The sequence below is a fragment of the Heloderma suspectum genome, chromosome 1 (assembly GCF_057233095.1).
Source record: "Heloderma suspectum isolate Gila_16-S chromosome 1, 16-S_ref, whole genome shotgun sequence".
Lineage (NCBI taxonomy): Eukaryota > Metazoa > Chordata > Lepidosauria > Squamata > Helodermatidae > Heloderma > Heloderma suspectum.
Window position 1 is genome coordinate 69,323,494 of NC_139458.1, and position 24,567 is coordinate 69,348,060.

At 42.8% G+C, this 24,567-nt stretch overlaps 1 protein-coding gene across 7 annotated transcripts in view; it reads right to left on the minus strand.

Moving 5' to 3' along the window:
- The window catches only part of RMDN3 (regulator of microtubule dynamics 3), a 62,060-nt gene that overhangs the window by 22,615 nt on the left and 14,878 nt on the right, over positions 1 to 24,567 (minus strand). For all 7 annotated transcript variants that reach the window (XM_084845521.1, XM_084845492.1, XM_084845502.1 and 4 more), the window contains exons 5-10: positions 22,986 to 23,253; positions 21,280 to 21,382; positions 17,944 to 18,004; positions 5,510 to 5,585; positions 4,183 to 4,260; positions 661 to 759 (exon numbers count right to left, since the gene is read on the minus strand). In XM_084845521.1, coding sequence (XP_084701647.1) covers positions 661 to 759; positions 4,183 to 4,260; positions 5,510 to 5,585; positions 17,944 to 18,004; positions 21,280 to 21,382; positions 22,986 to 23,253 — 685 coding nt within the window. The remainder of the gene's footprint in view (positions 1 to 660; positions 760 to 4,182; positions 4,261 to 5,509; positions 5,586 to 17,943; positions 18,005 to 21,279; positions 21,383 to 22,985; positions 23,254 to 24,567) is intronic.

A 24,567-nucleotide genomic window follows, 5' to 3' on the forward strand; every position in this document is an offset into this window, starting at 1 on the left:
CCTCGGTTGGAAGGTGGAGCAGCCATTAGGGACAGGCAGACGAGAGCAATTCAGGCCAGGCTCTGTGGAAATGGAGGAAGAGGGCTTGCTCTGACCACCTCTAACAGCTACATCCCCAGAGATCCTATACTGAACTTCACTTACCTACACCTGCAGAGCCTAGAAGGAGAGCAGAGAATGAGAAGCCGTGTGCTTTAGAGTGACTACAGGAAAAACTGGAAAAGGGGAGCCTCCCAACTCCTTATTTCCCAGACAAAGGCCATAACCTACATTTATCTAATCCCTCAACCAGGAGTAAGAGACGTAACTCCTTGCCCTGAAAGAAAACTACTTTGGGGGGTTGACTGACTAGTGATGTAACTAACAGTATTCAATAAACCGCACTTATTGCATCTAACCCTTTGTTAAACATAGTGTCTTTATGAAGATGGAGGATGGCTGCTTCACTGTGCCACTCCTCAGGGAGGCACAGACAAAAGGTCTATCAGGCTGCTCAGGCAGAAGCACAACATGGCAGCTCCCCTTACTGTTGCTCCCATGTACTTGACACCATTACAGGTGTATATATGAGGTTGTTGAAAATGTTCAGCATTCTAGTTGCTTCTGTTTGTGCAAAACTGTTATACTAGCTAGTTCAGTGCTTTGCTCAATTGTTAGGACCTTTAAGAAGTTCTGCAGTGCATCTTGGACACTGGCTGTAGGGGGTTCTTCATACAAAGCAGAAGCAGTTTTCCTTTCCAACCATCCGAGGTGAGAGACCTGCATAAGAAAAGTTAAACAAATTTACTACTCAAACCCAACAGCCAGCACAAGCTATTTTATATGCTTATCCAGCTAGCGATCCTCCTTTGCATGGTAGAGGAACACCAAGTATGTAAAGGCACGGGCTCCACATGGAGACCTGTGCATGGAGGCCAGAGGCCTGATTTGCAGTTTTTCACCTTAAAAAAAGCTGGCAGTGAGACCAAGTGAAGATAGAATTGTACACTTACGGTCCTCCATGTGAAGCGCCCATGTCACATGTTACCTTAAGTGCATAGCGGTAGGTAGTATAACCACTCCTTCAATTAGCAAAGAGGACTGTCACTAGGGTAAAAATGAGCTAGCCCACCAGCATTCCTGTGCTCTAGAGGTGACACACTGAGAAGCAGAGGTTGATGTTCCTCCACTGCCATCCCATATAGCAGGCCTGGGGAACCTTCAGCCTGCAGATGTTTCTCATCCGACCTGCGGATCCTCTTTCGATTCCTCCAGGGAGCAGGGCTTGGCCTCCAAGACCTGCCCCATGGAAGAATCCCTGGGGTTCTCTTCAATCACAGATCAGAGAAAACAGCAGGGATTCCCCTGTATGTTGCTCCCCCTCTGTTGGCAGCGAAAGTAGGGATGCGGGCAGCAGGGGATTTGGCCACCACTGGGAGTAAGAGCTGCTGCCAGAGACCGTTTGCTCACTGCACGCCACCCCACTGTGGGAAGACGCACAGTGCACAAAGCCAGGGACTTGGCTGGAGCTAAGTGCCTTTCTCTGTGCCTCTCTCAGCATGGAGAAAGGCACAATGGGTGGAGCAATGTCAGTGGGTGGAGCAATGTCAGTGGGTGTAGCCCTGCCCATTCCATTCCCCCACACACAGCTAAAACATGTTCCCCACGCTTGCCATATAGCAATGGTGTTGTGAATGTATGTTTATTACACCCGTATTTGATCGTCTACTTTGCTGCCCAACACCGCTAAATCAAACTGCAACCATGTTTGGCTGTGCTAGGAGTTGAAAGTGGGGGCAGAATGCCAACATTGCCTGGACATCTGCTTCTGATGTCTGTCACTGTAGTAACCACCTTGGTTCCTTCAGCTATTTTGTTCAATAAGTGAAAGAATTATGTAAGATTCTTAATATGTGCTTTGAACCACCACTGACTACTGAAAGAATGGGTGTTAAATGGTGCAATCTTTCATGAATGTCCAACAGGCTTTTACACCAAAGAACTAATAGCTTAGGTAACCAAAGGTGAAGCCTGATTGGTTCCAACAGCCTCGTACTCTAAATGGACCTTGTGAAGACACTGCCAATGGCTGGAATGACTCAAGATTAAGACTGACAGCCCACATTACAAGACAGGCCTACCCTTGTTGTATTAAATGCTAGGACTGATGGGTTTGGTCCCTATGCTTTTAACACAAAATTCCACCTGTATTTACAATAAGTGGAGGGATCTCTGCACACAGAGCATGAAGATGAAGGCCACAACATAATCCTCCTGCATGCTAGAAGATTCATTTTAACCAGAATATCTCCGTTCCATCAAAAACAAAATCACACCAAAATGCTTGCTTTTTCCAGACACACTCAAAATTCACACTGATGGCACTGACTTCCATTAAGTACTCCATTGAAAAATATAAAGCAGATGACGTGCTTTTTGTAATACCTGCACCAGTCTGTGATAAAGGAGCAGAAGAATAACACATGCAAGGGATTATACAGATATGCTCCATGCAGAAGCCCTGGAGTGCGCCAAAATATCCTTAATCACATCCATGTGTGTTCAAAAGACTAGAGCATGATGGTCTTTACTGGAGTAAAAGTATGGGGAAAGTAATAGCACGAGTAGCCTGCAACTCATGCTTTTCCTTTCATGATCCCTTTGCGTTCACTCCCCCCCACCCCACCCCAATCTACTAATATGACCAAAGCACTAAATCAGGAGCTAAAAACTACCTAGGATCTTGGTTTCTCACAACTTGGAAGATCTGCTTTCAGCAAAATATTTGTTTCCCTCTTTAGAGGAAAGGGAAAGAAGGAAAGAAAGAATGAATGAATGAAACAAAAAAGATCCAAGTAATAAATCATGAAGATAACGTTGCAAATATAGAACATGCAGGGACAATGCATAAGGCCTGAATGTAATTTAAAGCCATCTACTGATACAAAGAACAGTTATATTTCAATAGAAGATAGGTTTTACAAAATTGTTCTTACACAATTTTAACTTGTTTAATTAAAAATGGGTCCCTTAAACATCACAAATTATAGGTTTTAATATATCACATATTCATAAAACAAAACATGCACACCTTTGGGATAAGTGCATATGGCCAAGAGCAGGCCTGGATCAGTTTCTACACTGAACCATAATATATATCTTACAATAACATATCTTACAACATCAGATTTACATTCACTACACAGCAAACATAGGTTCAAGATAGTAATTGGATGAACAGTAGCAGTGGGTGATGATAGTATAAATCTCTCCAGTCATCAGACTCACCTTACTCCGGTCCTAAACTATTTGCCACACAGAACAAAATCTGTGTTAGGCAAATTTGGGACACAAAGTCCGTCAATGCAAAATGATTTATTTGTGCCTGGTGCCTGCATACACATTTTAAAGAGTTTGTGCTGATTCCATAAATCAGCAATGATTCCATAAATCAGCAATAATTTGAGCTACTGAACCAATCAATGACGCTGTCCATTTTGTGAAGATCTTATCAGTAGTTGACAGTTGCACAACAATCTGGACAATTAAAACAGAGGTGGGGAATAAGAGATCCATTCTACTGCCTGCTCCCCAGATGCTTCAAGTGGCCATCCCTCATTACTGAGGGAAGCCTGCTTCGTCAACTACTAGGTTCTGCTTAAAATGCTTTATTGTGCTTAGATTTTTTGGACTATTGAATGATGTCAGATGCCATTAGCTTCCATCATCAGAGATGTGTGTGTGCATTATGGAGCCACTGCACTTCTATACAGCATCTCACTGCAAAGATTCTAATTTAGCTTACTCCTCACCCATCAGTGATATTGCTTCAGATCAATGTCAACTCTGCACTATCATTTACAAAACATAGAAAGAAACAGGGAGGGGCTGTAAGACAGATTTCGCCTTTCAGTTTAGAACTATGCGGCACAACAGGATTTTGTGACATGACAGACGCTAACACTGCAGTTGCACCCATCTGCAACAAAGAAAAAGCAATAATTTGAGCTACTGAACCAATCAATGACGCTGTACATTTTGTGAAGATCTTATCAGTAGTTGACAGTTGCACAACAATCTGGACAATTAAAACAGAAGTAACCTAAGGCATTCAACAAACCTATTTTATTCCATACCTAGACAAAATAATTGAGTATGATGTTCTGTGGATTCCAGAAATACATACTGAAGAAAATAATTTACCTGGTAACACCACCGGCCCAAGAGATAGTAAGATTTGGGGTCATCTGGTTTCAGAGCTATTGCTTTGTCTACATGTTTCTAAAGAGACAAACAGCAAAAAGAGACATTTCATTTGTTAAGCACGATTAGAAACGTAAACCCAGAAGGCTGCATTTCGGGGAAACCCTGCAATCCCACTATAGAGCACAAATGTTATATGGAAGAATTCTACTTATTTTAATGAAAGCAGTAAATCTATCAAAAGCTGATAATACAGAATTTGCAAATATTAGTTAGGGATGGACAAATTTATCAATTACAGTTTCTCATTATTCCAATCTTCAGTTTGTTCTGTCCCATTTCCACATCAGTTTGCAACTTTTAAAAAATTGTATGCATTGCTCTTAGGACATGCATTTTTGTATACATTTTTCCTACTGTACGCATTTTTGCAGCAGTTTTCCCTTAAATAATGCTGTTTTGTACTTTCTCCCAACAAGTGTGCATATGCATGCACACTTTTCCCTAACATATACATTTTTTTGTTCAGGGAACAGCATCACAAAATACCGACAAGTAAAAATACCGAATGATAATTGCATTCCAGTTCGCAAACTGATTTGGGAAGTGCAAATTTGTTAAGTTCTTATCACTGAATGAAACTAAATAATACTCTCCCCCATCCCAGATGCCAGGGTCTATACCAAAGACAAAGAAAGTTCAAGTTGTCTTTTCATCACCTTACAATGTGTTTTAAGAGATTTTAAGGGGCAAGGCCAGCATTTTTGTTTTTATGCCTACTCAAGCTTTTTAAATGTCTCCTCTTACACACACACACACACACACACACACAGTGGATGGGAACAGCTTTCCTACTGTGATCCCACATCCACTGGTGAGTGAGTGAGAGAGAGAGAGAGAGAGAGAGAAAGAGAGAGAGAGAGCGAGCCCACACAGGAACACACACACATGACAGAACCAAACAACATGGGAAGAACTAATTCTGTGGGTCAAGTGGGGAATAAGAGATCCATTCTACTGCCTGCTCCCCAGATGCTTGATTCACAAATAAACACTCCTCTGGAGTGCAGAATAGCACCATGGGAAAACAGTCCCCACATGTGCATATATAAGAGAGAGAAAGGGTGCCAGAGATGTCAGAATCACCTCAGCCACAAACTTGTTAGCCTTAGGCAAGCCATGATTATATTAAGTTGGACATCCTCTTTGCAACTCAGTCTTATGCCATCTTTGGTGTCCTTCCTACCATGCTCCTAGGACTTGTCAACACAACATCCTATATTCTTCCCTTGCAATAAAAACCCTTTAAGATGTACAAAAAGCTTACCTTAAAAACATACCCTGCTTGAATGCGTTTTTGTATACTTTCATGTTCTGAGAATTGACCACAGAGAACAGCATACCTGGAAATTACAACAAGCAAACCTCAACGTTAATACAACATTCCCAAATATGGCTTTACTGCTGTATTTATTTTTCTCGTAGAGGGCTCAAAAATTTAATCTAAACTTAATATCTTCTCCAGGGAAACAGATGCATTATTTCAATTTTATAGATGGAGAGGTTAGCCACTAAAGTATAGAGTTGCGGCAATTTCCTCATGTGGTGATAACAGCATAGCAGAAAACGGAACAGAAACAATGCAAAGGTAACAAATATGTTCAAGAAGTACCACTACTATTTTACTACCCTAATTGCTTTTTTCTTGATTTCTTTTTTCTAAACCGTCCATGTAAACACAGATAAACTTGGCTAATACAAACCAAATGTAAACCAGTCTGATGGTGTCTGTTGAAACCTGGTCATAATCCAGCACTTCATTCAAGCAGACAAGTCAACACATTCAGCTCAAGGCTATTTCACTTGGCCTTATTAAGGATGTCAAAAGAGAAGTTCACAAGTGCAATTTGCTATTCCTAGCCAGGTCACAGACAGATGCATATTGCTAGATGACCTCAGTGGGAAAGGAAGTTGGGTTTTTTTTTTTGCCAAAGTAGACACTACTGGTGTAGATGGCCTAAATAGTCTAACTATGTATTAACAGTCATTCTAGTGGTAATGAGGTTGGGGGTAGAAGGGAAAGAAAGAAAAAGAGGAAGAATAGATGCTGGGTTCTTAAGGGTGTAGGGGAAAGGCCATACTGGGGTTTTTCTTTTGATACTCTAAGTCTTTTCTGCCATTTTTGTGTGAACTTACAAAACAAGTAACCCCCAAATAAGGGGGTACTAAAAGCTACTGGTATGAGAGCAAACAGTAAAAAAGTTCAAGGGTTCATAGCAGACTAATTCATCCTGCTCAGGAACTCCATAAAAACTTAGGTTGATATAATGAATGTTATTAGAAGAGTACTAATCTTTAAAATGCGGTTTTACAAGGCTGTTTAAACAAGAGAAAGTCATATAAACCCCATGTGAACTCTCACAGACCTTCAAATAAACACAGTTAATTACCGCCACACTTGCCCTGAAGCCAGGCACTAGAAAACCCTTTTCCCAATAATAGTATTAACCATAATGGCTTGTAAATCCTACTATACTCAGAAGCCAGCTTTTAACAGGAGCTTGTCAGTAGGAGTAACTTATGGAAATCTGATATTAGGTCCAAGAACACCAAGGGTGCAATCCTGGGCATACTCATTCCCAAGTAATAGCCATTGAACTTAGTCAGGTTTACTACCAAGTAAACATGCATAACATCAGACAGTAACTTCCATTTTCTTTCTTCCCCCTTCCCTCGTTAACATAGTGGGACAGGACAGGCCATCAGGAAGTGTCAAGCTGTGTGGAAACTCACACTCTACACAGCAACAGTGAGGAATATCAAAGACAAGAAAATGAGTCAGCCCAGGCAGGGCTATGGAACTCAATGCTGCACAGTTCTCCCACCAGTTCAGATGGAGCTTCTCTCCATGGGAAATAAACTGGAGAGGTTTTCAGAGTTCCATTTGTCTTGCCTCTCTTCTCCCCTGCTGCTATCCCACAGCTCAAAGACCACAGATTTTGATGGCTCAGATCTTGGAGCAATGCCATACATCTAAGAACTGAACAAATTCTCATGAACCTTGGTCAGCTGAAAAAACAAAACCAGCCACCTAGGACTGTAAGCAGATACAGACTTGTCTACCTCAAACCCCACAGCGCTACTATATGTCTTGCTTTAAAAGTATTTATATCCCACTTCTCCGGCAAACACGTGGCTAACAAATCCAATGTATTTAAAACAAAAATATAAAGTAATATAAATATTTTTATCCTGACTTTTAAAACACCCCAATTATGAAACCAAAATAAGCTAAAGAATAAGCACACTGCAGAATGCTAATGGTGTGGGAGTTCTGAAGCATGAAATATTACTTCTCCCCTCCTTCCAGCCACATCTTCTACTGCACACCAGTTTTCACATTAGCCAAAAAGCAGGCTAGATATTTCCATTCTGTCTAGAAGGTCAATCAGTGAAGGAAACAATTCAAGCTGACTTATAAGTGAACCTTTTCCTGAAGGGAGATGCAGAGGAAGCATGCTGGATACAAGTAAAACACTTTCCACAAAACTCTTCTCAATACAAAGATAAACATTTGGAAGTTTCATTCAACCAAGACTATAAAAAAAAATTCACTCAGCCATCTAATCATTCCTCCACCTACACGTTCAAGCACAGAAGTCTTATAACACCTTAAAGGACGAACAGATTTATTGTAGTGCATGAAGATCAGTCATTCACAGCCCATATTAAAGATTTGCTGGGATTGATTACCAAATGGTGTAAAAAACTAGAGCAATACAGCTGTTGAGTTGGATATGGCCCTATTTTCCTCCTTCAAGTGGATATTGTAACTTCTGTCATATTTCCGTTTCCCCCAGTCACTGTATTTCTCAAAACATGTTTTTAAAATGGTGAACAAACAAACAAAAAGGAATAGCAGATGATGGGGGAAATTTCAATAACTGTTTTGACATCTGGATTGGAGGATGTTGTGGTTCATATATTTACTCTTTTTTTAATTTGCTAAAATGTAACTCCTTGTTTTAAGCACTATTTATTTATTGCTTTGATCTGTACCCTGCCTTTCTCCCCCCAAAATGGGACTACTTCAGAATGCTTGTAATTCTAGAATAACAGCACTAAGGGGAAAGCTTCCTCTTAGATGAAAAAAAAGAACCCATGAAAGTAGGTAAGATGGTCATGCTGCTTAGGTATTTACAGTTACACATGCTGTTATCTTGACAAAGTCTATTTTAGAAATTGGTAAAAGGAAGCAACCCCTTCATGGATCACTGCCTTGTTGTGGCGAAGGGGCTTGCGTAACTCAGTGAAGCCATAAACTATGCCGTGCAGGGCCACCCAGGACAGACAGGTCATGGAAGAGAGTTCTGACAAAATGTGGTCCACTGGAGAAGGAAATGGCAACCCACTCCAGTATTCTTGCCAAGAAAACCCCATGGAACGTATCACAAGGCTAAAAGAGATGACGCCAGAAGATGAGCCCCTCAGGGCGGAAGGTGTCCAATATACTACTGGGGAAGAGCAGAGGAAATTTCCAAGTAGCGCCAGAAAGAGTGAAGCGGCTGGGCCAAAGCCGAAAAGACACTCAGCTGTGGATGGGTCTGGTGTTGAAAAGAAAATCCGATGCTGTAAAGAACAATATTGTTTAGGAACCTGGAATGTCAGATCAATGAATCAAGGTAAGCTGGAGGTGGTCAAACATGAGATGGCAAGATTGAACATCGACATCCTGGGAATCAGCGAACTAAAATGGACAGGCATGGGCGAATTTAATTCAGGTGACCATCATATCTCCTACTGTGGGCAAGAATGCCTGAGAGGAAATGGAGTAGCACTCATAGAGTTTTGCCAAGAGAACACGCTGATCATAGCAAACACTCTTTTCCAACAGCACAAGAGATGACTCTACACATGGACATCACCAGATGGTCAATATCGAAATCAGATTGATTATGTCCTTTGCAGCCAAAGATGGAGAAGCTCTATACAGTCAGTAAAAACAAGACCTGGAGATGAATGTGGCTCAGATCATGAGCTTCTTGTTGCAAAATTTCGGCTTAAATTGAAGAACGTAGGGAAAACCACTAAACCATTCCGGTATGACCTAAATCATATCCCCTATGAATATACAGTGGAGGTGAGGAATAGATTTCAGGGATTAGACCTGATAGACAGAGTGCCTGAGGAACTATGGACGGAGGTCCGTAACATTGTTCAGGAGGCAGCAACGAAAACCATCCCAAAGAAAAAGAAATGCAAGAAAGCCAAGTGGCTGTCTGATGAGGCTTTACAAGTAGCTGACGAAAGAAGGGAAGCCAAAAGCAAGGGAGAAAGCGGAAGATATATCCAACTGAATGCAGAGTTCCAGAGAATAGCAAGGAGAGACAAGAAGGCCTTCTTAAATGAACAATGCAAAGAAATCGAGGAAAACAACAGAATGGGAAAGACTAGAGATCTCTTCAAGAAAATCGGAGATCTCAAGGGAACGTTTTGTGCAAAGACGGGCATGATAAAGGACAAAGAAGGCAGGGACCTAACAGAAGCAGATGACATTAAGAAGAGGTGGAAAGAATACACAGAAGAACTATACAGGAAAGATCTGAATGTCCCTGATAGCCATGATAGTGCGGTCACTGAACTTGAGCCGGACATCCTCGAGAGTGAAGTCAGGTGGGCCTTAGGAAGCATTAGTAACAACAAAGCTAGTGGAGATGACAGTATTCCAGCTGAGCTATTTAAAATCCTAAAAGATGATGCTGTTAAAGTGCTGCATTCAATATGCCAACAAATTTGGAACACTCAACAATGGCCGCAAGACTGGAAAAGGTCAGTTTACATTCCAATTCCAAAGAAGGGCAACGCCAAAGAGTATTCAAACTACCGTACAATTGCGCTCATTTCACATGTCAGCAAGGTGATGCTCAAAATCCTACAAGCTAGGCTTCAGCAGTATGCGAACCGAGAACTACCAGAAGTACAAGCTGGGTTTCGAAGAGGCAGAGGAACTAGAGATCAAATCGCCAACATTCGCTGGATCATGGAGAAAGCAAGAGAATTCCAGAAAAAGAGAATTCCAGCATGACCATCTTACTTATTTCTGCTTCATTGACTACGCTAAAGCCTTTGATTGTGTGGATCACAACTGTGGCAAACTCTTAAAGTGATGAGAGTACCAGACCACCTTACCTGTCTCCTGAGAAACCTGTACGAGGGTCAAGAAGCAACAGTAAGAACCAGACATGGAACAACCAAGTGGTTCAAAATTGGGAAAGGAGTATGACAAGGCTGCATATTGTCGCCCTGCTTATTTAACTTATATGCAGAGTACATCATGAGAAACGCCGGGTTGGATGAATCACAGGTTGGAATTAAGATTGCCGGGAGAATTATCAACAACCTCCGATATGCAGACGATACCACCCTAATGGCAGAAAGCGAAGAGGATCTCAAGAGCCTCTTGTGGAGGGTGAAAGAGGAGAGCGCAAAAGCTGGTTTGAAACTCAACATTAAAAAAACGAAGATCATGGCATCTGGCCCCATCACTTCCTGGCATATAGAAGGGGAAGAAATGGAAGCAGTGACAGATTTTACTTTCTTGGGCTCCAAGATCACCGCAGACGGTGACTGTAGCCATGAAATTAAAAGACACTTGCTCCTTGGGAGGAAAGCTATGGCAAACCTAGACAGCATAGTCAGAAGCAGAGATATCACCTTACCGACAAAGGTCCGTCTAATCAAAGCTATGGTTTTCCTAGTAGTAATGTATGGCTGTGAGAGCTGGACTATAAGGAAGGCTGAGCGCCGAAGAATTGATGCTTTTGAACTGTGGTGCTGGAGAAGACTCTTACGAGTCCCCTGGACTGCAAGGAGGTCAAATCAGTCAATCCTAAAGGAAATCAACCCTGACTGCTCATTGGAAGGACAGATACTGAAGCTGAAGCTCAAATATTTTGGCCACCTAATGCAAAGAGAAAACTCTCTGGAAAAGACCCTGATGCTGGGATAGACTGAAGGCAAAAGGAGAAGGGGACAGCAGAGGATGAGATGGCTAGATAGCATCACCAATGCAATGAATATGAACTTGAGCACACTCCGGGAGAGAGCGCAGGACAGGAAGGCCTGGCGTGCTATGGTCCATGGGGTCACGAAGAGTCAGACACGACTGAACAACAACAACAAAAAGGAAGCAAGCCTTATTCCCTTACCTCTATGCATGAGATTGGGAGCTAGTTTGAGGCTCATGTGCAACCTTCCTGTGAATGACCCAAAACAGAGTTCAATACCCAGGATCAAGAGACATTCTGCATTCAAAGTCACAGTCACTTTTTTTTTTTTTTTTTTTTTACAGAAGTGGAGTGAGCTGGTATATATACATAAGCCCCAGTTCAGATCCAATCAGGCACCTGGAGGGTAAGGGTGGAAAGATATGGTAACAGTTGAAAAGCTTTAGAAAAACAGACCCAAGTAATCTCTCCCCCGACTACATTCCATCTTGAGCAAAACCTCTCTCTTAACAGTTGGATGCTGTATTTCAACAGAATAAGGTGCCTAGGTAGGTGTTTTCAGTGGAGAATCCACAATGATGAACTCCCTTCTTTAAAAAGGGAAGCCTCTTTTAGGATGCTTCCAGGCACCAGCTTCCTCAAAAACGGTCACAAACCTGGGATATGATGCATCACATAGAAGTACACATTATAAATCATCCACCTATGATGCACGGGGTGAGTTCGCACAACACAAGAACCTGCGAACAAGCTACGCAGTGTGGGGTGCTCACGGAACAACCCACCGTGAGCCCGACAGACAATCAGGCTTACTGTGGATTGTTCTCCCTGTCCTTCCCGTTCGGTCCTCCAGCCGGCTCCTACCATGACCCTGTTTTTGTTCCACAACATTTTTTGGAGGGCCCCAACATTCACACAAATGTCTTTATTATTTTTTGTTGGCTTTTCACAGCTGTGCATGTGTGCCCTTCCAGTTGTCAAAAATATATATATATAGCCTAGCCTTGCCTATTGCCTTGTATGTTTCAGCTGTCAAAGAGAACAAACTCTTTGCAGCATGTAATATACAACTCCGGCTACTGCAAATGGGAGCCAGGCAAAGGGAAGGGTGATCTTGCCTTCCCTTAAGGAATAGATCTTCCTTAAAAGGACTTGCTGGAGACTTGGAGACGTGTGGAATAGAAGCAAGTGTCAGCTCCAAGTGTCAGCTCAACACTTAAAACCCCGGGGACCATCTTGCTAAGGGGGCAATTTTGACCCCAAGGGTACATTCCACACTTCAGAACTTGAGGATAACTATGCTAAGGGTGCGATCTGGTCCCATTTCCCCAACCTATCAGCAGGTAATTTGCACGCACTGACAACTGTTTAATTGAGGAAAGGAGATCAGATCAAACCCTTAGCAACTTGATCCCCAGGGTTTGAAGTGTGGAACTTACCCTTGGGGGTCCCCCTTCCATTCCACCCCTCCCCTTGTCTCCCCCAAGTTGTCTGAAGGGTAATCTAGGGTCCACCCCATTTTTGGAGTATCCATTTGCAGTAAAGAGGAGCTCTGAATATGGGGCAGACCCGAGATCACCTTTAAAATGACTTGGGGAGACTCGGGGAGGGGTGGAATGGAAGGGGGGACCTCCAAGGGGAAATCCCACACTTTAATTTTGCTAAGGGGCCAATGTGGTCCCCTTCCTCCCACCCCTCTGGTGACCTATCAGCTGTCAAAGTAGCATATATGCAACCCCATCTTGTCAATTACCTTGTATGTTTCCTAGTACACTTTGTTCCCTTTGAGGGCTAAAGCATACAAGGCAATAGACAAGGCAAGGCTATACATTGTTTGACAGCTGTAACTGTGTGCCTCCACAACTGTGAAAAACTGACCAATTTTTTAAAACATTTTTTACAAAGACATTTATGCACATTCCCTGGGCTGAAAAAAATTGCCCCCATTCTGCACAAATGTCAGGACGGACACACACACACACACACACACACACACACACACAGATTGCCAAATGAGTAACAGCCCTTCCAAAGTTCCACTTGGGCACTAATGGAGGGGCTGTCACTGCGGCACAGATGAGATCACTCAGCAAGAGCAGCAGGGGGTTCTGCTATTCTTGCCGAGCGGCTCGCTTGCCAATGCCCGCAACCGATGACGGGTTGGCAGTGCTGGGTTCAGGTGACACACCAATCCATCATAGGTACAACAATCCCTAAAACAAGCCATGGGTTGTTAGGGTGGCTTGTTGCCCACACACAAGCCACCCTGGAGGAATCAGTCCGGGTTCGCAAAACGTGACAGCCCACCATGGCTTGTCCCACGAAGGGTTGTCACATCATGTGAACCCAGTCACTTGTCATAGCGGGGAAAACTAGCATCTTCTTGTCAGTGCACTTTGGTTAACAGAGATGATCTGGGATGTAAATCTGAACTCCAAATTCTCAGTGCAGCTCTGATTCAGTTTGGATTATCCCAAGATAATGTATATAGCAGAGCACATCACAAGAAACACAGGCATGTTATATTTTAAATTCCATTCACAAAAATACAGGGGCAGAATTTAGAAATTATTCACTTCTGAAAGTTTTGTACAGCTGCAGTTTTTCCTGAATATTAAGTGTCTCTCTCCTTATAAAGCAAGACACCCCATACACTAGAACTCCATTTATTTCTGGAAGCCAGCTTCACACATCTTGTAATTGACTCTACATGTTCAGTCTCAAAAGGCAGATTACAAATATTAACTTTATAAGCTGTCAGTAAACATTTTGAGAACTGCTCTAACTACATAAAGAGCTAATAATGCTGCACCTGCAACGTTTCGCCCCCAGAGAGATCTCTGAAATCCCCTACTGTTCTTGTACTTCCAACACTTCTTTCAACAGTAAATGCTGACGCCAAGCAAACATGCAACTCCCCCTCTCGACTGTTCATTCTCTGAATAATTTTTTAAGGAATGCAGAGACCAGAGATGCACCAATGTGGAAAGGGAATGCAATCGTTTTTCTTTTGCTTGGCCTTTGGGAATTCGCATATCCATGCCTCAACAGATTAGACAGTTCTTGTACAGTACACAGTCACCCTAGCTTTTGACCTATGTGCATGTTTTGCTTCTTCTACCACATGATTAAACATTAGTTTTGGAAGTCATGGGATAGTCCTATATAAACATGAGGCTAGGTCAGCCACCCACCTTTTTTTGTTGAAGACACACATCTTATGTGCTACATCACACCACCAGAACATTCTATCTCCAGGACCAATGCCTACTGCTGCCATGGGCTATGAAGCTCAGTCTCCTACAGATGCTACATACAGAAGTTCTTTTCTTCCTCTAGCAGTATATGAAGCTCCAGCAAAAGCCTCCCTTTTACTGCTGGGTAAAAAGGACAGTGCAGTAAAACCTCTCACATAGCAAGGAGAAGCTGAATTCAAATCACAGTGCTGCAAGGATTTAGTAACAGAAATAAAGTTCAGTTAATCCCTGTAGTGCCAATAACTGTAGGGTCAACAATTCACTACTGAGCAGAAAGACCATGTACTTCTAAGAAATGTGTACACATGGACAGGGAGACTATAGCAGTTCTTCCTACTTCACACACTTGAGTAGTCAGAATATAAGGGGTCAATAACTATAGTTATGACATTATCTGCCACCTCATTTTGCTACTGCAGATATTAATCTGTAAAGTACTCTATATTTAGTTTGCATCTTGGAAGCAAAAATGTAACCTCTGATAGTCGTGTTGCTCCCAGTCTCTGATCCCTCTGTTATAGCGCTCTTGCTTCTAGAGGTAACCTCTTCCCATCTACTATGTGGGGTCCAGCCCCATTTCTTTACTCTTTTAGAACTCAAAGCATCTGAAAACCATTGTACTTCTCTCCTGATAGCTGTTTGTCACTGCGAGAGTCAGATTTAGGAATATTGCCTGAGGTGCATCATGCCCAAGAAGGCTTGCCACATAGAAATCATGTGTGTTAATGCCTGGCCCCAGGGACCCTGCTTAGAAAGGTGATGCTTCTAGCAGGGGCAGGAATTTCCTCCAGAGAAAGAACTCCTACTGCTTCCCCCTTTATTTAATTGCTAGGACTGATCAAATTGTTCCAAGGTATGATACAAAGTGCCTACACTCAGTGCATGCTTTGACCCATTTGCATAAGCCCAACTCTAAAAACAGTAGTGGGGCCCACATAGCCATGGGAAACTGTTTTCACTGGTGGGACAGGAAACTCAACTCCACCTGATTGGGTAAGCTATTCCCCCTCAACCCCCACTTCTCTATGCTGCAGAATCAAAATTGTCCCATCTGTCTTATCAAGGCTTTCATCCATTTTCTACAAAAGTTATGTTATCCTTCACGCTTTATGTGTATCCAAAAGTTTAAGAACCACCTAAATTCATCAAGTATATAAAGGTCAACTATAGCAAGTGTAAAAATCCATACAGTGTAATACCAAAGATCACAAAAAATGTACAAGCTTTCAAGATCTCCAGATCAAATTACAGAATGCAGGATGGAGGGAGGGGGAGGGGAGACTAGGACAAGAGGGAAAGAAGGCTGGCTGGATATTGTAGTCAGGATGTCCGCATAGTCTGTCTTAAGATTTTTGTAATAAAGGTATTACGCTATACAGATTTTGGGATTTTTCTTATGGGCAACATGGCTGCCTTTGTTTTTTTAGGAAGTGTTAAGTTTTCTTTTTATGATGTCTGAACCCCATTCCCTCTTGTTCTCCTTTGTACATGGGCCAGATGCATCTCCCTCACTTCAAAAGAAAGACAACAAATTCAGTTTGCCTCTGTGCAAAGGTTTTGTGAAAATACCATTCATAAAAGTTACAAAAAAGTGTTTGCGCTACCACAGCACCATATAAAAGCAGATCATTTTTGTATTTTAATAGGAAAAGCAGAGACACTACAGAGGTATGGTATCATGAAACAGTTATTCTTATTAGTCATGTTTAAACAGCATTACTTATAAATTGAAACAACCTAAAATTAATAAAGGAGCAATCCTACACACACTTACCTGGGAGTAAATTCCACTGTGCAAATCTGTGCTGCAAATCTGAGAAATACATACCCTTTCCTATTTAAGAATCTACCTCCAAATACAATTGCAGCTCTAACATCAAATGCTAAATATGACTCATGAAAGAGTGATATTTAGTATTCCCATATCTTATATGGGAATACTAAATATTAAGCAGACTCCCACTCTTTGCCTCTGTCTCCTTTGTCTCTTCTACCATTGCAACTCCCCTGGCCAACTCCTGTTTGCTCCCTGTTTGCTCACTCGCTTGCTTGCTTCTGTAGTCCCTGGACGAGCTGGAGCAGCTTCCTCTGCTCTGCTCTGCTCAGCTGGGAGGCGGGAAACAGTCCTTGCCACTTCAGCTCCCTCAGTTCTTCTGTAAACCATGGAGCTTGTTTGGAAGCAGGTAGGAGAGGACGTCTAGGAATAAGTGTGTCAATAACCCTGGTCAGATCTTATAGAATCATAGAGTAGTAGGGTTGGAAGGGGCCTACAAGGCCATCGAGTCCAAACCCCTGCTCAATGCAGGAATCCAAGTCAGAGCATTCTTGACAGATGGCTGTCCAGCCTCGTCTTGAACGCCTCCAGTGTGGGAGAGCCCACTACCTCCGTAGGTAAGGGAGGTAGTGAGCTCTCCCACTACCTTCATTCCACACAGAGACTAAGGACTCGACAGGGGCAGCAGCAGCACCAGCCAAGAAATCCCCCAAGGCATTTTGGAATCACAATGGATCCATCAGCCTTCGGGGGCAGACCATCTTAATTGGCCCTCTACCCCTGCGGAGGTAGGTAGTAGCCATGATACCAGCCCTGACCAGACAGTGATCCATCCATGACAACGTGGACACAGACAGAACCTCTACCCACGGATCAGTCTCCTGACTGGAGCAAAAGATCAAATTGAGCATGTGACCGGCTTCATATGTTGGCCCCTTAACCATGGGCCTGTCCCAGGTGGTCATCATGGTCACCATGAACTCCTGAGCTACACTTGGCAAGCTGGACCCAAAGGGGATGTTGAAGTCACCCAGGACTAAAAGCCTGGGAAACTCCAAAACCAGCTCCAAGACCAGCTCTGTGAGCTCAGTTACAGACTCCGTTAGGCAGAGGGCTGGCCGGTACACTAACAGAATCCCCAATCTGTCCCTAGTCCCAAGGTCGAGGTATACACACTTGATGTGAGCCAGCTCCTTCACAGTGAGTCTGGTCAGGGGGATGTTATCTTTGTGGACCACTGCTACGCCACCTCCCCGTCTGCTTCTCCTTACCTGCTTTACCATGGAGTGCCTGACTGGGAGAAGCTGTGCCCATACAAGCCCACTTATCTCCCCCAGCAAAGTCTCCATAATGCATACCAGGTCAGCCTTTCCATCCAAGATTAAATCATGGATGGTTGTGATCTTATTCTGGACTGACCTGGCATTGCAAAGGAGCAAAGATTCTGCAGGTGGCTTGGCCTGCTCCTCAAGGTACCTGGGCTAACAAGGCAACCAAAAAGCTGGATAGGTGTAAAATACCTGCCCTCCCTTCTCCTATGAATTTTTGCTTTGCCAGCACCATATCTCCCCATGCCCTCCACCACTCTTATCGCCTCCCCTACACACATCTGGACTGCACTCCTGACAAAGTATTTTGCTAAAGATAACAACATTCAGAAGTACAATATCCAGTACAATTTAATCTCCTTTTCCTTTCCTTTACAAAGGAAGTAATTACATACCACTGGTGACAGTCAGCACTTCGATCTCCCATCTGCAGAGCCATCTCCATCTCTTCTTTGCCTGAAACACAGAATAAGCTTGTAAAATGATTTAAAAATAAGGGTAGGTACACACAATATATGAGGCAGCATATTCAGAAGGGCAATTATCGCTTGGAACCTGTCTGCATTTCAACTCCCACAGCAATGTGTGACCAGGGTACAGCCTGTAGAAGAACAGGGATTTGAGGATTCCAGTACTGAGATAGACATGATTTTTCCTAGCATAAAGAAAAACAGTTGCTCTTTAGAGCCAACAAAAAGGAAGCAATAACAAAGGAAACAAAGGGAAACGGACAACTTTGAGATAACTATAAGCCCAGGAATTTGAGTAAAGCAGCCTGTAGTAGTGGTGTGAATCAGAAGTGTGGGTTAGGACAAGCATTCAATATATTTGCAGCTATTCATGTTTATTGTACCATTCATGCTGTGAAAGTCCAGTACGTCCTGCTAAAACCAACAGATAAAATGGCGGCACTTGCCAAGCAGTACTCTGAAACAATTCCATTTAAATTAGTTTTCAATACATAATGTAAAACTGGATTTGTAGGAGTATGAACAATCTACAGTAAAATTCTTTATGTAACACATTTTTACAGGTTGGGCAAATAAATGCCTAATTCACAGAGACACCCTTATCTCAAAGTGATTCTCTGAAGAAACTCATTTGTGAAGTAAAAGTTTAATACATTTATCCAAATCAGTACAATCTGATTTGTGTTATTTGAACATTGTAAAGGTGTTTGTTGGTTTAAAAAAGGTGGTGGGATGGAATACCAGCTACCACAAAGCTAATTGGCTGGAGGGAACTGGCAGGAATGAATATAAGGAGCCACTGGAAGATTTGTCTAGGGCAGAGCTTCCCAAACTTTTCATGTTGGTGACACACTTTTTAGACATGCATCATTTCGTGACACAGCAATTCAGTTTTACTAGCAAACCGGAAGTTAAACTAACCCGTTATAAGAGATACGGACACATACATAAATTGTAATAATGAAATGTATGGGGATAGAACATCTCATGAAAACCTTTCATTTATACTTTTTTAAAATATATGATTTGTAAGATAACACACATTGTTATTTATGAGTAACAGTATGTAAATATGTGCAAGAAAATGTGAAAAATAAACAAAATTAACTAAAGTATTTACAACACATATTAGGACACACAGGCCCAGGTAGGAGCCCAGCTGCAAAAACACATGAAGTAGAGAAGCAAAAGTCCAACAAAAATGGCGTAAATATATATGTCTCATTTCAAGGCTATATCGCTGTAAATATTTGCAATGCCTATGTCCAGAGACCAGTTCCAGCACTCTCTGGTGGTACACTGCCAGTGGGTGGTTAATCCACAATTACAGCAGAGTAAAAATAAAAATAAATGGCAGAAATCAAATTATAAGTGCCATGTGGTGGGTGGCTTGCTGTTTGCCACATTGGGTTTGGGAGGGTGGCCTCCCTTCAGCCAGCAGCAGGTGGGTTGACTGGGTGACAGCCTGCAGCTGTGCTTGCCCGGGTGATTGGGAGCATGCTGATTCTGAGACTTCTGGCCTCCACTGAACTCCGTTCCGACTGGCCAAGATGGCGGACAGCCCGCTCAGTGCAGTCCCAGGTGGCGTTTCCACCTACGTGCTACTCTGGCCTGGCCGTGCAACAGCGCGGTGCAGAAGTCCGCAAAGGGTGCGCTCGAAATCTCACAGGGCTGGTGGCCACTGCCACTTCTCCACACCGGCATTGGCCAAGCTCTGCTCCCAAGGAGGCACCTCCCCTACCCTCTCTTCACCCCGTGCCTCTACCTCGCTGTACTGCTCCAACACCACCAATCATGTGCGCCCTACATCAAGATGCCACATGATTCTAAAGCAGCTAATGTTAAAGCAGCTAAGCCTTAGCTGCTTTAACATTAGGTGCTTTAGGAAGTTCCGGGGGAGGAGCCGAGTAACGGCGCTCCGCTGTGCCCTTCCGCACAATTTTCTGCATTTCGCGCGACACACCTACACACTGCCGCCGACACACTAATGTGTCATGACACACAGTTTGGAAAGCTCTGGTCTAGGGGACTGGCGGGAGAACCTGAGAAAAAGTCAGCCATGAAGAGAAGCAGCAGCAAGACCAAGGAGCCAACCTTAAGAGTTCACTCAGGGCAGGAGTAGAAGGTCTGTAAGGGAGGAGAGGAAGACTCCTGAGGCAGCCTTTGGGGAACAGCTGAGGCCTGAATGTCAGCTGGTGGCAGTAGTCTGAAGATAGAGCTGCTGCTGAACCTAACTGAAGACTTCAGGGGAAGACTGGTGAACAGCCTTAAAGGCTCGAGTTTTAGACAAACTCTACCAGACAGAAGACTACTTATCAAGCCCTTCATGCCAAGACTGAGTTTACTGGGGCGGTGCGTGATAGGCAAACTGGCCTATGGTTGAGTAGGGAAAGGAGCAGTATCTAATCTTGCCCATCCATGCGCAAGGCCCACCACTGCTTCCATTCCACGCATGGCCAGCCCCACCAGTTCTGTTGCACAAGCAGCCACCACCACTTGCGCAAAGGCAAATTAGCGCTTCCTGGGGCAAGCCACAAAACAAGTGTTTATGGCAATTTTGGGTTGCCCCCAGAAGCTCTAAATTGTTGTTGTACAAGTGGTGGGGGCCAGTTGCACAATGGAATTGGAGTGGCCATGTGCATCAGGTCACCATTGGATACTGCCCAATATTTCTATAGCCAGATTCTTATGGTAAGAATTGAAGTTCAAATCAGCCCCCAGTCAGTAGCCACGGATGTAGACAAAACACACTCAAGTGGTGGGTTAAGAACAGACTTTACTTGAGATATAACAAGCTTACATCTCAAGGTAAGTTGGCCAGTGTCAGCCTCATGGTCAGCATCCCTTGCAGGAGGAATAGGAGAGTAGGGGAAGGAGACAAGGCAATACAAAAAGGCAATACAATCTCTCAGAGACCCTTCTCACCTGCTCAGGTACATATTAACCCTTCAAGTCCAGGTTAAGCGACTCATGTCCCAAGTCCCTCCAACAAGAATAACATTAATACCTATATTAAGATTTTTAAATAATCAGTAACAATAATTTAAATTATATTGCTTTATTCTTTCTAATAAAACGTACTATATCTTTGTTTAAAACTTCATGAACCTCTAGTCTGTTTGTGTCATGCCTATATGCCCAGGTACCTTAAGCATAAAAAGAGGTTAAGTGAATAAGGAGGTGTAAGTTCCTGATATATTTTGGTGCTAGTGGGGGATATAACCATACTCATATGTACCGCCACCACCACAGTGTCCTTACCATCAGAAGCATAGGACTTCTTCTCATCTGCATCTTCTGTGATTTCATACATATCACTATATGCTCGGGCCAGACGCCAAAGGAAATCCTGCTTGTCACCATACTGTGGACAGAATGAATGTTGGATCACCTGCCTGCCTTCTGCTTATTCAAGGTTACAGACAAGTAGGATTTCCAAGTACGACATATAGCAGGCACCACACTGTTTTAATTTTAAATTAAACTGCTTTGTGAACATCCAAGTAGAAAGGTGGTCTGACAAGCAATGCAAAAGTAATCTAGACTAGACTTGTAACTTCAATCAATATGTAGTTTAAATCTCTTCACTTGCCTGAAATATCAAAGTGTAATATATTTCTGATGTTTAGAATCTAATAAAGGAACTATAGGAATCAGGTCAGACAGTCAAATGTTTACGTCAAGTACAGGAAACAGGTAGCATCCTTCCCAGAACAAGCCTTACATTGCTGATGATCTTGTGGAATCAGTACCACAAGTCTGCTCCAGCAAATAAGCTGGTGTAACTATTGCATCACTGCAGTGTCACAGCTGACAGCACTGTGCTCGCTTTGCAAGCAGACCCAGGCATCATGCTTATGTAACACATAGCATAACTGTTACAGCCACCTGTGCCAGATATGGCGTATCAGCATTGTGAACAATATGCATGACAGAGAATTGGATGGATAGACTTCAACTCCCTGGTGGGGACAGGACTAGAGGTTATTAATATGTGTGACTTCATAAAAGTATGTCACTCACCACAGAGCAGCTAAATCTGCAGAATGCTATACAAATCATCAAGAAAATAAAGTATAAATAGCATAGGAAGTAGACATTTTTTAGTGTGGAACCCAACACATGCTGATCATCTGAAACATCTAGTGATCAGCATGGCTCCAAAGTAATGGACCGTAAAAGAACCAAAGAAATGGAAAACTACTGACACCAAGTATATAACCTTGCTTCTTAACCTAATTTTGCCATGGGGGTAGGGAGGAGGAGGAGGAGGAGGAGAAAGAATGAGTTCTGAGTTCTGAATATCTGGGGTGAATATTATGGTAGATCTACAGTTCTCAGAGGGTAGGTCAGTTTTCAGACCAAACAAGTAAGGTGGGGCAGCCTTGAAATCAGAGTGAGAGATGTTGTGATAACGAGGCACCACAATGGACTAAGACAGACCCTTCTTCTTGATTAGTGAAAAGGAATGGGAGGAATGCAAATGAAGATGGACCAGATTTTGATGCTGGTGAACCTTCCTTCTCTGTAACAGGTTTGGAAATCATTGTTATAAACAGTTAACCATTTGGTCTATTGACATTAATACAAAACAAGCTTACATATACATTACCTTAAACAATTCTGCCTAAATAGTGCAATGCACCTGAAGAGAGTTTTGCTATCAAGTTCAGAAATGCTGCAAGTTGCAATTTCACTTCTAACAACATTCGGTGATTGAATTGCTGTACTGTTCAATTTGCAAAAGACAAAACGTAATTAAATACTCTTAAGAAGAGGCCACGTCTCATGAGTTTTAAGGGTTTTCATTTTCTAGTAGGAGCATAAGTTATGTTGCAGTTGGATGACTGGCCTTGTTTATAATTGTGATGCAGACAAGACCTTGCACAACATTCTGTTCTGCCCCCCCACCCCACCAGTTAGCTCAACACACAGTTTTTCTGGGAAATAGCTAAAGTGAACTTTACCACTAGTTTATTGTTAAGCAGCAGTTGGAATCCTTCCCTCTTCTCCTGGTCACTCCCGCTGTGTTTCTGATCTGCTTGCTGCAGCAACTGACCAAGTTCTTGCTCTGCAGCAGGGTCCAAGGTCAACGCTGTTTCATCCTCATTGACAAGGTCCACGGAATCCCTCCTTGCAGTCCTCACTGTCTCACAACTGATTTCATCTTCCCCTTCCTCACTCTCTTTATCAGATTCCCGATCATAATCGGACTCTGCATTGGCTGTGGTATAACTTTAAGAGAAGACACAGAAGAGCACAGTACTTACATTAATAAGATGCTAAGTGCATTTAGTATAAAATATTAAAGTCAGCAGCTGCATACACATACAACAGTAAGCCATGTTTCTGGAGAATCCTGGCTTAGAGTTCCTGCCCATTATCACAAGCTGCTAAACCAGCCTCCCCCAACCTGGCACCCTCTACATGCTTAGGACTGCAACTCCCATCAGCCCCAGCCACTATGGCCAATAGAGAGAGGTGAAGGGAGTTGTAATCCAAAACATCCAGAGGGCACTAGGCTGGGGAAGGCTGAGCTAAACCAACCAGGATTTCAAAGCCTACTGTGTCATCCAAAGCCAAGTTCCCAGCCTGTTGTACCCTTTACAAGCCAGGATTTGTTCTTAGCTTATGACTCTTGGCTCATTTGGGAGCAACAAGCCAGGACCCCCTGGCTCAAACAAAAGGGTAAGCTTTCACTGTAATTAATTTGTGAGTAATTTGGCTCCTCCCATGTTAATGGGAAGAGCCAAATTAGGCACAAACAGGCTGCATGCATAAGCATACCTGATTCATGGTATGCCAGGATAGTCCAGGAACCGGATTTACTGTTGCATGCAAACACAGACATTAGCTTTCAGCTACTAAAAATATATAGAAAGGAATGCCATTATAGAAAGAATAGCCCTAAATTTCTGCCACTTCAAAATAGCTTCTTATCTCAGCAATAGTACAGCATATAACACAGCACAAGGAGCTAAGGGCCTCAAAGCCTGGACTGGAACTGCACATTTCCTCTGACCTAGATCCATAGCATACAAGCATGGTCATCAGTGATTTCCAAATGAATGTATGACCAGCCCCATGAGAGAAAAAAATTTTCAACGACCAGTATATTAAAGAGTACAGTGCAAAAATAAAAAATAGAAACATACAAGTTCAACCCTGCTGAGCTTGAAATATACTTCATCACACTGACAACTGTGCATATGCATCCTCTATCAAATAATTCCCATTCTAATCTTCTGTAAATTAGTCATGGCAGTAATGCTGACTGATTGTGCTTTGATCAATACGTTTAAACAGAATCATATCATACATCTTCCTAAACCATTAATCTATAGGTTTTTCAGTGTACTTCTAATTCTTTGCTATCATTCTAGTTCCTGTTACTAAGCTACCTACTACATTTTTTTTTATTTTCCATATACAGTTTCTCAAGACATTTTAGCTTGTGTGGGGGACAAAATGTCACCCAGGCCATCTAATGATCTGCAGTAAGACCAGAAACGTGGCTACAAAACATGCAATATACACTTGGGGTGATAT